The sequence below is a fragment of the Trichosurus vulpecula genome, chromosome 7, assembly GCF_011100635.1.
Source record: "Trichosurus vulpecula isolate mTriVul1 chromosome 7, mTriVul1.pri, whole genome shotgun sequence".
In the NCBI taxonomy this organism is placed as follows: domain Eukaryota; kingdom Metazoa; phylum Chordata; class Mammalia; order Diprotodontia; family Phalangeridae; genus Trichosurus; species Trichosurus vulpecula.
The window spans coordinates 8,925,822-8,940,641 of record NC_050579.1 but is presented as its reverse complement, the minus strand read 5'-3'; the positions used below and the strand labels follow the sequence as shown (position 1 = coordinate 8,940,641).

The 14,820-nt window shown below is 41.3% G+C and overlaps 1 protein-coding gene across 1 annotated transcript in view; it reads right to left on the bottom strand.

Annotated features, from left to right (window-relative positions):
* Positions 1-1,575: 1,575 nt before the first annotated feature.
* Positions 1,576-14,820, bottom strand: part of LOC118856505 (UDP-glucuronosyltransferase 1A3-like) — a 38,657-nt gene continuing 25,412 nt past the window's right edge. The window contains exons 5-7 of the mRNA XM_036766820.1: positions 7,675-7,762; positions 5,625-5,844; positions 1,576-2,005 (exon numbers count right to left, since the gene is read on the bottom strand). Of these exons, the coding sequence (XP_036622715.1) occupies positions 1,708-2,005; positions 5,625-5,844; positions 7,675-7,762 (606 nt within the window). The 3' untranslated portion in view covers positions 1,576-1,707. The remainder of the gene's footprint in view (positions 2,006-5,624; positions 5,845-7,674; positions 7,763-14,820) is intronic.

Below are 14,820 nucleotides of genomic sequence, written 5' to 3'. Positions count from 1 at the left end.
GAGAGAAGGTTGGGGAGGGAATGCACTAGCATTTATAATAAATGATTAACAGTCACAACTCATTAGGAAACCACACAAAAGGGGTGCTGTATATGTTTCCTGTTTTAAAAAAAATGATTCCAAATGGATAACTGACTCATATAGTTGTTGTAAGCAATGTTGTAAGCAATTCAAAGCTGGAATCTTGAAGAAGGATAATCAGTCCTGCAGTCATGTTCTAGCTTTTGTGCCTTGAGAACATTGTGTCTTGAGAGGGAAAAAGGAGAGCTGACAGTCAGAAGACCTGGCTTCTTTCCTAGCTCAGCTGCAATGTAGCTGTGTAACCCCAGAGAAGGTCTTAGAATCACAGAATCTGAGAGTTGGAAAAGATCTTAGTGGTCATTGTGTCAAACTTGTACCTGGAGCAACCTCCCAAGTATTATTTATACAGCCTTCCAGGCACTGGTCGTCCAAGGCTGACTTGGAAAGCTCCAGTGAATGGGAACTCACTTCTTCCTGAGTCAGGCCATTCCTGCTGCATAGTTCCAATTGTTAGGAGGTTTTCACTGACCCTGACCTAAATGATGTAATTCCTTCAGTCATAATTGTTCTTAATTCTATCCTCTGAGGCCAAGCTGAGGGCAGCTCATCTCTCCTCCATGTGAAAAGGGAAGTAAGCTATCAGGCCCCTCCTCTAAGACTCATCTTCGTCTGCAAAGTTTTTCCCTCATCGCACTTCCACTTCCTCAGCTGTAATATAAAGTGGTTAGACTAAAGGGTCATGCTCTAGCTCTCAAGCTCTGTAATATTAATGTGATTGAAGATGTTCCCCACCTATTCAATAAGCCTCAGGTAGCCCTAGATGGGAAAGTCTGATTATATCTTTGTTTGTAAGTAGGCTTAAAGCCCCTACTTACTAGGTGCTAAGGAGATGTGGGCATGAAGCATTTGGGGCCCTAAGGGGAGTTGCTAAGACTGGAACCAATGGTACGTTCTCTGAGTTCTGGTCCATCACGAATTCAGTCAATCAGAGATCTGAGTTCAAGCGAATCGGATGCCACTTAGGACTGTACAAAAAGAGAGCCCAGAACTGGGAGCAGCAGAAGGGAGACAGCAGGATTCAGAAGCAGACATCAAGAAGACATTGAGGCAGCAAACATAGAGGGAGAGACAGCATCGAGAGAGACAGCAGAGCAGAGAGTGCAGAACAAGAGAGAGTTTCGAGGATCGAGGAACTCAGAATCAACAGAGCTGCAGAAGAGAGTGTTGAGCAGAGAATTAGTATTCCTGAGTGATTATTTAATAAACGACCCTTTGGAGGTGGAGGGTGGGGGGTATGTGGTTACAGTACAGCTTGGTCCTTTGGTATAATAAGAATTATTGGTCCTGAGATTAAATTCTCTTGTGTTTAAATAAATGTTATACTTCCTCTGCCTTCTATCTAGAGAATTTCTTATACTTCTCAGTTCCAAACCATTCAAGCAGGTTCGTGGTCATCCTCGAGGTCATGAATGTTGCCTTACTACTATAAGCTCTATGCTCCTACTTCAATAAACAACAAAATTAGATTGAGATTTTTTTTATCAAAAATTGATTTGAAAATTAGTTATCTGTATGAGGATACATATGTGTATTTGTGTGCTTGGGTGTGCATGGAATTCATATGGGTACATTTTCAGAAACCATAGGGAGAACAAAGTAAAATTTATCTAGTTTTTGAAGTGTGGCTCAATGAGACTTAGGTTTGGTGGCTTTCTTAGCTTTTCCTTTTTTACCAAAGCATTTCTGAAAACAAAACTTTAGACATTTCACAACAATTAGTACAACAGTCAATACAATAGCCAGGAGGAAAGCAATGACATCCAAGGAATGGTACTGGATCCAGTTGAGGTCATGGGCAGCAGCACGTAAATGTGGGGCCCCTTTGTTTCTCATCACAAATTCCACCCAGAACACAGCAAGGTCAAGGGGACTGATAGGCCGATCTTTGTGAAGAGCTGACAGATGTATGATGTTTTCCTTATAGCTGAAAATATTAAAAAGATAGATTAATAGAAAAAAGTCTCCAGTGATAGAGAACTATGACCTCTTTGGGTTGCTCTACAGGTAGCCAAGTTATAAAGAAGTTAGACTTTCTTTCCTTGCTGTTTTTTTATTGTTTTCTCAGTGTTACTTGGTCACTCCATAAGAAGTTAAGATCATACATTCCAGAAGTAATTAATTATACAATTATATGATTACAGAGCTGGAACGACTGCAGAGGTCACCTAATCAATCCTCCTTTCAAAGCATATATATCATCCAAGATAGTCTCAAGAAGTGATCTTTCAATCTCTATTTGAAGATCTCCAGAGATGGTGGATTCACATTCTAATGGAGGTGGCCTATTTCCAAAAGGAAGAATTAAAATCATAAATCAGTTTCAGAATTGATGTCACTGATGAATTGTTAAATTAACAGATGGACCGAAGACACCAACATAGTAAAGGATTAGCTACAGATAGACAATATCTAAAGGAAGTTCCATTAGGTGGCCAGAATTCCATGGGTGCTGGAGCTGGAAGGAATTTCTGGGGTTTATGAAGTCCTACTCCCTCATTTGACAAAAGAGGAAACTGAAGATCAGAGAGTTGAAATGGCTAGTCTATGGTAAGAATGAGAGATAGGATTGAAACCCAGGCCTTGAGATTTCAGGTTCTTATTTCTTACTCAGTATATCAAGCTGGATTTCTTCAGAAGATCTTCTCACACAAAGAACAACCAGAGGCAATTGATTTATGCATTAAGACACTGGCAGAAAAAGTTTAACTGAATATGAGACACAACCTGATAAGTAATGCTAAAGAGATTAAACACAGTGTCAGGGAATAGGACTTGAATTTCTGAGCTACAACTTAAGAGCTAGGAATGACATACTTCAGCAGGGATGGAATGCCTCTAATGAGGGCCAATAAAATAAAATAAAATCGGCTGAAGATTAGTGAATTTGATCAAAAGGGCATTAAACAGAAAATAGTGAGGGAGGAAGAAAATTGTCTGCACATATTCACAGAGCCAGATGCCTCGGAATTTAGTAGGTTTTGCATAAGAAGAAAATAATTACGGAGAAGCCTACACAGAAATGTGCAGTTCTATTAGCTAAGGAGATGTGACTGATGACTAGAACATATCAGTGGAAGGAAATAACTACTTCAAATAGAGAAGAGTAGATAAAAGAGGATGAAATGACAATGTATATTCAATTCAATTCAGTTCAACAAGAATTTATTGAGTGTGTATCAAGAAATCGATTTTACCAAGTGATGTGGTGAAACATGGTGGAGAGTGATTGAGGAGGATTGACAGAGGAAGAGACAGAGGCATGGTAGTGGAAGAAGTAAACAGAAGACTGCATGACCAGAAAGAATAATGATGGCTCCTGAAGTGAATCACAAAGCTAGTATACTGGCAGGATGGTAGGGCAAGGGTGCACTTCAGTTACCTGTACACCTTCTAGAAGTGTCACCCTGCATAAGACAGAGAGCTGGAGCAACTCCTCCATTGACTTGCTGACCTTTCAAGATGTGGGGGAAATCTCAGGAAGAACCATTCTCTTGGATCTGAATCTGATTACTGGCAGGGAACTTATTGTTGAAATAAACATAGCAATAAGCTTGGGGGAAAAGTGAACACTTCATTACAGTGTCTGTGATAGATGAGGAAATGTCAAAAATCTTTGTGGTGCCCAAGATTTTTAGAGAGTGAATTTCAGAGTTAAAAAAAAGAATAGCTAGGGTACTATTGCTTAAAATCCTACAAAGAAAATCATCTCAAGAAGGAGAGGAAACTAAAAATAATGAAGCAAAATTATTTATTTCAGTGAAGAGGAATAAAGGTGAATTGTCTGAAGATCCTGATGTGGCCACATAGGGAACTCATCAAATAACTCAGCTCAGTCAATGAAGAAGCGACTGTGTACTAGGCAGTGGGTGAGTGTGTTGGTAACCAAAAATGGGCTCCTTAGCACTTAGTTCAACGAGTGCCCTTGAATAGTTTGGCTTTTGTTCCCTTTGAGTAATTCATTGAGCCTTACTAGGTGCTAAACCCCAGGCCCAAACCCTATTATGTGTAAAACTTTAGTAGGTGTGGATTGGCAACTAAGGTGGGGCCCATGGTGGGGCTAACTCCAGGGAGGGCCTAGTTCACATGTCTGGGAGAGCAGAGGCTTTTAGACCACGTGGGTTTAAGTCCGCCTCTCTGTGACGATTCTAGGTCATGTGGGTGAGTCGCATGTGTGACTCACCCCTGACGCTGAAAATGATATAAAAACCAGGGGTTTGCTGTTTATTCTTTGGAGCTCTTTGCCACAGCAGTAGTGGCATGTGACTCTGGGCCAGCCCTTGCTCTGAGCTCCTGGGCTGAACCTAGATGTTGGTAACTATGAATTGTATTGGGTCTGTCTGTTAATGTTTGTAATTTGTTTGTATTTTGTTCTGAAGTTCAGGGTGCTGGCTTTTCCCCCTGAACTAGGTGAATGATATTTGTGTGCTGAATTAAAGTAAGCTTGTCAACCCCTTTAACCTTGCTTTCCTTATTAAGGCAGATCAAAAGAACCTTTGCTGTTGGCAGCTTTCCGGGTGCTGGCTGTGGGTGGATCTTATACCCCCACAGAAGCTGCTAGCCGGATTGTTGAAACTGTGAGAAGGAAACCAAAGGTGACCAAACCCCAAATAAATCATAGTAGCACCCTAAAGGCTACAATAAAAGGAAGTTGTTGGTTAACTCAAAGGACAACAAAAAAGGGCTTTTCAAACTCTTTTTGGAGAATAAAAGATCAAAGAAGATACAGGATCAATCAGAGGGTAGAGGAAATGTGACTAGACCATAGCTCATGTACATGTCTTATGGAGTGCATGCTTGCTGTCTAGCATTCAAGGGTGTGAGATTGTAGTCAGAAAGACTGGAAGGGGCTGCCTTGATCCAAGCTGAGTTTCTATAATGAGGGTGCCTGGACACACTGGATCAGGAGTCCTGTGCTCAGGCTGGCTACTTAGTTTATGAAAGACACTAATGAAGTCAAGCACCTGCAGAGGATGATGATCAGGAATGAACTTGAATGTGAGTTGGCTGATAGAACCGGGCATCATTTAGCCTAGAGAAGGGAACATTTTAGGGGATACATGACAGCTGCCTTCAAAGTGTGAGGGACTGTCACATGGAAGGGAGAAGAGACTTGTCTTGCCTGGTGCCTGAGGGTGGAAGTAAGATCAAGGGAGGAAGACATATCAAAGCAGATTTCCAGTTGTTAAGTAAAGCCATCCCAAGGTACAAAGTGAAATTCCTGAGAGGTCATCAATTCCCAAGTATTTCAAGTTTTATCACTTGTTAGAAAGTCACAGAAGGCATTCCTGGTCAGAGATATTTCTTTTGAATACTTATACTTCTTTGTTGTGAGGGAGAAAAGTCAATGGAAGATGACAGAAATGTACAAAAAGAGCCCCCCCCCAAGCTATTAATTTAAAATATAATCTAAATGAATGATTGTTTCCCAATATATCTTATTAGAAATCTGCAGTTGCATAAATTAAGTTTACTCTAAGAAGGGGCAGACCAGCATTAGAGGTTTCTGTAGCAAATGGCCATGCCATCCCAACTTACTTTCTTACCTTTTATCATTGATAACCTTCTTCAGTGCCTTGCTGAGATCATCAGATGTCATTTCAAGGACGTTCAGCGTCACTCCTGCCCCTTTTGACTCCATGCGTTTAGCATTGTCCATCTGATCTGCAAACAAAGGCATCAACACCACTGGCACTCCATTACACAGTCCTTCGTAGACACCATGAGAGCCAGCATGAGTGATGAATGCCCGGGTCTTTGGGTGAGCTAGGAAGGAAAATAGAGAAAGAATTAGTCTCCATGACTTAATAATCTGTTAATTTGCAGAGAATAGAATATTTCACAATCTGAAGGCACTAGAAACAGCCAATGTTACTATTATCTATTGTGGGAAATCAGAGTATTTTTTTCTAAAACATACTTCATTGGTCAAGCACTAGAAAACACTAGTGACTTGGCCCCTATGATGGTATAATAGAAGTTCTGTTATTTGTCCATTTACATGCCCTATGACAGGCTTGGTTTCTTGCTGTTCAGTTGTGCAGTCATGTCTGACTCTTTGTGGCCCCATTTGGGGTTTTCTTGGTAGAGATATTGGAGTGGTTTGCCATTTATTTCTCCAGTTCTTTTTACAGATGAGGGAACTGAGGCAAACAGGGTTGAGTGACTTGCCAAGTGTCACACAGGTAGTAATAACTAAGGTCAGATTTCAACCCACATCTTCTTGACTCCAGGCTCAGTGCTCTATCTACTGCATCACATAGCTGTCCAAATCTGTAATTCTTGACCATGACCACCACACCATGGGCAGTGGTGAAAATGGTTCTGAGCTTTAAAACTTACATTCCCAGAATCCTACTTTGATGACTGATGACTTTTAGCTACCATTTAGACCCTCCCTATCACTCTATAACAACTTTAGGGAAACACAATGATTTTACTACAACTAATTTACTTAAAAGCCATTGTTGTAAAGGTAATACCCCTATGCGTCAACTGGGCCAATCATTATTGGATTGAGTCATTTTGATGTCATAACAGCAATGCTTTCTTTTTATTAAAAATTAGGCCAAATAGTCCTTAGCAAATTGATTTCAGGAAAATTGACAGTGCGCCATTGTCATACTTGTTAATTCCCAACTGTTGTAATTTTCCTGGCATATCTATGGACCCCGAAAGGAATGATCAATGCCAACTATTGGTTCCTCTATCTGACCCTCACCACAACCTATGCCCATGGTCAGAGCTCCAAGAGTTCCAGAGCTGAAAAAAAATCAGAAAATCTTAGAGGTAGTCCATCTAGTCCAATCTATTACCACTCACCTGTATCTTTTTTGCTGGAAAAAAAGTCTGTGGATTTCCACTGACTACAAGCTTGAGTCAACCAAAGCTAGTGCAAATTCACAGTGCATTACTGAGGCCTGGCCTTGTCAGACCATGTTTGGAACATTGTGCTCTATGCAGAGTGCAGAGTGCCACATTTTAGAATGGACACTGATAAGCTGGAAAGCATCCAAAAGAAAGTGACCTGGATGGTGAATATCTTGAAATCTATGCTGTATCAGGAATAATCATGGAAATGGGGAAATTGAGCCTGGAGAAGAGAATGCTTAAAGGAGTATATGAGACCTGTCTTCAAATATGTGAAGGATGGCCATGGATCACTGGAATGAGCCCTTATTGCTTGGCCCAGAAGGCTAAATTAGAAACTGTGCAAAAAGACAATTCAGTCTTCACATCATAAAAACTTGATAATAGTCACACTCTCCTAAAGCTAAGTGGAATGAATATATTGGGAGATTGTGGGTACATCTTCACTGGAGGTCTTCAGTCAAAGAAAAAATGATCTCTTCTAAGGGAAATCATCAAAATGAGTTCTACAGAGGTCCAGGTTAGATTAACTGGCCTTGAGGGGTCCTTTCCAGCCCTGAAGATAACTACAATTATGTATGCACCTTATCACTTAAAAACCGTTAGAGCTGTCCTTGGTTCTGTCTACTGACAGTCACATAGATATAGTCTACAGGCACCTCTGTAACCTCACTTTCACATTCTTACTTCATCCCTTCTAACCCCACCACACACTTGAGCACATACCAAGCAGATCATTCTGTGGAAGCCATTTCACAAGTTTGGTGTTCTTAGCTAGATTAGTTGGTGGTGTTCCAGTGTACCGCCACAATACCTTGGAGGAGCAAAAAGTAAAGAATTTGAGTAAAGCCCACGATTCAATTTCAGCCTAGTTGAAGAAGCAGTGACCATGAAGGACTTGAGGTGAATGAACAGAGACTTCAGTCACTCAATCAAAGATAAAATACATCCTTTTTTAAGGCCTATCTCCCATTTGTGCTCTTTGGAAAAAAATCTGACTGTTCGAAGCAAGAAATCAAATGCCGTGGTTCATTGGCTAGTTTCTGGAAGAGGTAAAAGTTGTTCCTTATTGACATGGTAACCCAGGTCGAAGTGACCTGGAGAAGGGTTGGAATAGACAGTGTTATGACCATACCTTTCAATGGAGATTTTGGAATTTAGATATGTTATAGGAGCCACAGACTAATTTGTTCTAAATTCCTTTAGCGTGCATCCGTGACTCATTCTGGAAAGCTTTATTTGTCTCGGGTTGAATGCTATTTCTAACTCGCAAGAAAGAAGTATGGTGTGTTTGAAGTCAGTGGAACTGGGTGCAAAACCCTGATTGCCACTTGATTGATACCTGTGTGATCTTGGATGGACATGTCTGAAGTTTTCTTTTTTTTATCAGGATGTATTAATTTTTTTAAATTTTTTATTTATTTATACATTTTATTTATATAATTTTATTTATAAGTTTTTATTTGCGTGGTTTTTCTTTTGCTTATGTAATTTTTATCTTTTTTCCATTTTTTAATTTAATATTTTTGTTTTCAGCATTGATTTTCACAAGAGTTGGAATTATAAATTTTCTTCCCATTTCTACCCTCCCCCCTACTCCAGCCCTCCCTTCTGTCACCCTTCTCCCCCCCATCCCCTTTTCACTTACTTTCTTGTAGGGCAAAATAGATTTCTGTGCCCCATTGCTTGTATATCTTATTAACTATTTGCATGCAAAACCCCCTTTTTTAATATCTGCTTTTAAAACTTTGAGTTCCAAATTCTCTCCCCTCTCCCCTCCCCACCAACCCTCCCTAAGAGGGCAAGCAATTCAACATAGACCACATGTATATCATTATGCCAAACACTTACACAACACTCATATTGTGAAAGACTAATTATATTGCTACTTCCTATTCAATCCCCCTTTGTTCAGTTTTCTCCCTTGACCCGGTCCCTTTTCAAAAGTGGTCCTTTTGATTACCCCTCCCTCTATCTTTCCTTCCTTCTATCTTCCTCCCTTTATATCTCCCTCCTCCTTCTTTCCTGTGGGGTAAGATACCCAATTGAGTGTGTGTGTTATTCCCTCCTCAGGTCAAATTCAATTAGAACAAGATTCACTCATTCCCCTTCACCTGCCCCCTCTTCCCTTCTAACAGAACTGGTTTTCTTACCACTTTTACGTTGTGTTGGCAACCAAAAATGGGCTCCTTAGCACTTAGTCAACAAGTGCCCTTGACTAGTTTGGCTTTTTCCCCTGAACTGAATGCTGTTTGTATGTTGGACTGGAGTAAGCTTGTCGGCCCCTTCACCTTGCTTCCCTTGCTTAAGCTGATGGAAAGAACCTGTGCTTTCCTGGTCAACCCCTTCACCTTGCTTAAGCAGATTGAAAGAACCTGTGCTTTCCCCGGCGTACCTTACACCCCCGCAGAAGCCGGATGGTTAAAAGCAGCTCCCGTTGGAGCCAGAGGCTGCTATAGCCACAGCCACAGCCACAGCCACAGCCGAAGCAGGAGCTGCCAGTGACAGAGCTGACCTACGGGAGGAAGCTGAACAAGGACTTGAGGCCAGTGGGTAATCTTTTTACCATAGAGGGGGAAGCATGATTTTGCTTTATGCAATCATGCTTCTCTGTAGCCTCCTGGTTACTCTTTCAAGGCCTACTTATTGGGCCTGGAAGCTTTTGATCAATATATCAAAATGGGGTTGCTGGTTCATGGGTTGGTTACTGTGGAGCCTAAATATATGTTTTGATTTTTCTGCCTTCTACTTTGAGAGTTTCTTATATCTGGCGGTTCCGAACCTTTCAGACATGTATATGATCTTCTTTGAGATTATAAACTCTGCCCTCCTAATGCATATGTGAGATAATTTACCCCATTCTATCTCTCCCTTTCTCCCTCTCTCAATATATTCTTTCTCATCCTTTTATTTGATATTTTTTTTAGATATCATCCCTTCATAGTCAACTCACCCTGTGCCCTTTATACATGTATTTTCTAGTTGCATGCAAAAACTGTTTTTTTTGAATATCTGTTTTTAAAACTTTGAGTTCCACATTCTCTCCCCTCTTCCCTTCCCACCCACCCTCCCTAAGAAGTCAAGCAATTCAACATAAGCCACATGTGTATCATTATGTATAACCCTTCCACAATACTCATGTTGTGCAAGACTAACTATATTTTGCTCCTTCCCAACCCATCCCCCTTTATTGAATTTTCTCCCTTGACCCTGTCCCCTTTCGAAAGTGTTTGTTTTTGACTACCTCCACCCCCATCAGCCCTTCGCTCCATCATCCCCCCCCCCATTTTTTTATCTTCTTCCCTCTTCTTTCTTGTGGGGTAAGATTCCCAACTGGGTATGTATGGTATTCACTCCTTAGGCCAAATCTGATGAGAGCAATGTTCACTCATTCACCCCTCATCCGCCCTCTCCCCTCCTCTCACAGAACTGCTTCCTCTTGCCACCTTTATGCAAGATAATCCACCCCATTCTATATCTCCTCACCTCCCTCTCTCAGTATGTTCCTCTCTCATCCCTTAATTTGATTTTATTTCTTTTAGATATCTTCCCTTCATCTTTAACTCACCCTGTGTCTGCTCTCTCTCTCTCCATATATATATATATATATATATATATCTCTCTCCATATATATATATATATATATATATATACATACACACTCACACATAGATATATACATACATACACATTCACCCATATATATGTACATAAACATATATGTATGCATATTCCCTTCAGCTACCCTAATACTGAAGTCTCATGAATCATACTTGTCATCTTTCCATGTAGGAATGTCAACAAAACAGTTCACCTTTAGTAAGTCCCTTGCAATTTCTTTTTCTTGTTCTTTTTCTTGATTGCCTTTTCATGCTTCTCTTGATTCTTGTGTTTGAAAGTCAAATTTTCTTTTTTTTTTTTTTTGAATGCAATTTATTTATTTAACATATTTGGTTTTCAGCATTGATTTTCACAACATTTTGAATTACAAATTTTCTCCCCATTTCTACCCTCCCCCCCACTCCAAGATGGCTTATATTCTGGTTGCCCTGTTCCCCAGTCAGCCCTCCCCTCTATCACCCCCCCTCCCGTCTCATCCCCTTTTCCCTTCCTTTCTTGTAGGGCAAGATAAATTTCTATGCCCCATTGCCTGTGTATCTTATTGTTTAGTTGCATACAAAAACTTTTTCTGTTTTTGAACATCTGATCTTAAAACTTTGAGTTCCAAATTCTCTTCCCTCTTCCCTTCCCACCCACCCTCCCTAAGAAGTTGAGCAATTCAACCTAGGCCACACATGTATTATTATGTATAACCCTTCCACAATACTCATGTTGTGAAAGGCTAACTACATTTTGCTCCTTCCCAACCCATCCCGCTTTATTGAATTTTATCCCTTGACCCTGTCCCCTTTCCAAAGTGTTTGTTTTGATTACCTCCACCCCCATCTGCCCTCCCCTCCATCATCCCCCCCGCCTTTTATTTTTTTTTTATCTTCCTCCCTCTTCTTTCCTGTGGGGTAAGATACCCAACTGAGTATGTATGGTATTCCCCCTCAGGCCAAATCTGATGAGAGCAATGTTCACTCATTCCCCCCCTCATCCGCCCTCTGCCCTCCTCCCACAGAACTCCTTGCTCTTGCCTTCTTTATGCGAGATAATCCACCCCATTCTATCTCTCCTTATCTCCCTCTCTCAGTATGTTCCTCTCTCATCCCTTAATTTGACTTTATTTCTTTTAGATATCTTCCCTTCATCTTCAACTCATGCTGTGTCTGCTCTCTCTCTTTTACATATATATATATATACATACATATATATATATACACATACATACACATACATACATATAGACATAGATATATACATACATACACATTCACTTATATATACATAAACATATATATATATGTACATGCATATTCCCTTCAACTACCCTAATACTGAGGTCTCATGAATCATACTCATCATCTTTCCATGTAGGAATGTAAACAAAACAGTTCAACTTTAGTAAGTCCCTTGCAATTTCCGTTTCTTGATTACCTTTTCATGCTTCTCTTGATTCTTGTGTTTGAAAGTCAAATTTTCTATTCAGTTCTGGTCTTTTCACTGAGAAAGCTTGAAAGTCCTCTATTTTATTGAAAATCCATATTTTGCCTTGGAACATGATACTCAGTTTTGCTGGGTAGGTGATTCTAGGTTTCAATCCTAGCTCCATTGACCTCCGGAATATCGCATTCCAAGCCCTTCGATCTCTTAATGTAGAAGCTGCCAGATCTTGGATTATTCTGATTGGGTTTCCACAATACTCAAATTGTTTCTTTCTGGCTGCTTGCAGTATTTTCTCCTTGATCTGGGAGCTCTGGAGTTTAGCGACAATATTCCTAGGAGATTTCTTTTTGGGATCTATTTGAGGAGGCGATCGATGGATTCTTTCAATTTCTATTTTGCCCTGTGGCTCTAGAATATCAGGGCAGTTCTCCTTGATAATTTCTTGAAAGATGATATCTAGGCTCTTTTTTTGATCATGGCTTTCAGGTAGTCCAATAACTTTTTAAATTATCCCTGCTGGATCTATTTTCCAGGTCAGTGGTTTTTCCAATGAGATATTTGACATTGTCTTCCATTTTTTCATTCCTTTGGTTCTGTTTTATAATATCTTGATTTCTCATAAAGTCACTAGCTTCCACTTGCTCCAATGTAATTTTTAAAGTAGTATTTTCTTCAGTGGTCTTTTGGACCTCCTTTTCCATTTGGCTAATTCTGCCTTTCAAGGCATTCTTCTCCTCATTGGCTTTTTGGAGCTCTTTTGCCATTTGAGTTAGTCTGTTTTTTAAGGCGTTGTTTTCTTCAGTGTATTTTTCAGTATTTTTTTGGGTCTCCTTTAGCAAGTCATCGACTTGTTTTTCATGGTTTTCTCGCATCCTTCTCATTTCTCTTCCCAATTTTTCCTCTACTTCTCTAACTTGCTTTTCCAAATCCCTTTTAAGCTCTTCCATGGCCTGAGACCACTTCATGTTTTTCTTGGAGGCTTTTGTTGTAGGCTCTTTGACTTTGTTGACTTCTACTGGCTGTATGTTTTGGTCTTCTTTGGCACCAAAGAAAGAATCCAAAGTCTGAGACTGAATCTGGGTGGGTTTTCGCTGCCTGGGCATATTCCCCACCAACTAACTTGACCCTTGAGTTTTTCAGCAGGGTATGACTGCTTGTAGACTAGAGAGTTCTATGTTCCACGTTTGGAGGGGAGATGCCGGCTCTGCCACACCAGCACTGCTCCCTCCCCAAGAACCCCCAACCTGGACTGGGCTTAGATCTTCAGCAGGCTGTGCACTCCTCCTCTGATCAGCCACTTAATTCCTCCCACCAGGTGGCCCTGGAGCCGGAAGCAACAACAGCCATAGCTGCCCCACCTCCGCTGACCCCGGGGCTGGAAGCCGAACCGTGAACTCCTTCCACTCCCACAGCTTTTCCCACTAACCTTCCCAGCAGTCTTTGGTGTTTGTGGGTTGAGAAGTCTGGTAACTGCTGCAGCTCACTGATTTAGGGTGCTAGGGCATGCTCTGCCCGGTTGCTGGTCTTGTCGGTCCATGCCGCTCAGGCTGGGTTCTGCTCCACTCCATTCCCAGCTCCCAGCTCCCAGCTCCGTGTGGGATAGACTTCACCCAGAGACCATCCAGGCTGTCCTGCTTTCCTCTGCTGTTTTGTGGGTTATGCCATTCTAGAATTGGTTCAGAGCCATTTTTTATAGGTTTTTGGAGGGACTCGGTATGGAGCTCATGCTAGTCCCTGCTTACCAGCTGCCATCTTGGCTCTGCCCCTCGAGTTAGTCTATTTTTAAAGTGTTATTTTCTTCAGGATTTTTTGCTATCCTTTAGCAAGTCATTGACTTGTTTTTCATGGTTTTCCCACATCTCTCTCATTTTTCTTTCCAATTTTTCATCTAATTCTTTAACTTGCTTTTCCAAAGCCTTTTTGAGCTCTTCCATGGCCTGAGACCAGTTCATATTTTTCTTGGAGGTTTTTAATGTAGGTTCTTTGACTTTGTTTATTTCTTCCAGCTGTATGTTTTGCTCTTCTTTGTCACCAAAGAAAGATTCCAAAGTCTGAGTCTGGATCTGAGTCCATTTTCGCTGCCTGGCCACGTTCCCAACAGAACTAGGCTTTTCTGGGCTTAGAGAAGGATATTGTGCACAGATTGTATGATATTCAGTACGTGGCCCTTGAGTTTTTTGTCAGGGTGTGACTGCTTGCAGAGTAGAGAATACTTTCCCTGAAGCTTGAGGGGCTGAGCTGTTGTTTTCAGGGATTTTTCTACACAGCTAATTCTGCCACACCAGCACTCCTCTGCCACCAAGAACTGCCATCTTGGACCGCACCTCAGCTCTGCACTCCCACTTAGATCTGCCACTTAAATCCTTCCACCAGGTGGGTCTGGCTCCGGAAGCAACTGAAGGTGTAGTTCTGTAGCTGCTCCCCCTTTGCTGTCCCTGGGGTGGTGACTGAACCCCAAACTCCTTTCACTCTGTCCTCATAGCAGTTTTTTTTCTCACTAACCTTCTCTTTTGTCTTTGGTGTTTATGGGTTGAGAAGTCTGGTAACTGTCACAGCTCTGTGGTTCAGGGCGCTAGGGCCTGTTCTTCCTGGCTCCATGTCTGTTTGTTCCGGGTGTGGCCCACGCTGGGCTCTGCTCCACTCTGTTCCAAGTATGATATGATGGACCTTACCCAGGGACCATCTAGGCTGTCCAGGGCTGGAGCTGTACTTCTCTCTGCTATTTTTTGAGTTCTACAGTTCCAGAATTTGTTCAGAGCCATTTTTTGCAGGTATTTGGAGGGTCCTGGGGGAGAGCTTTAGGCCAGTCCTTGCTTTCCAGCC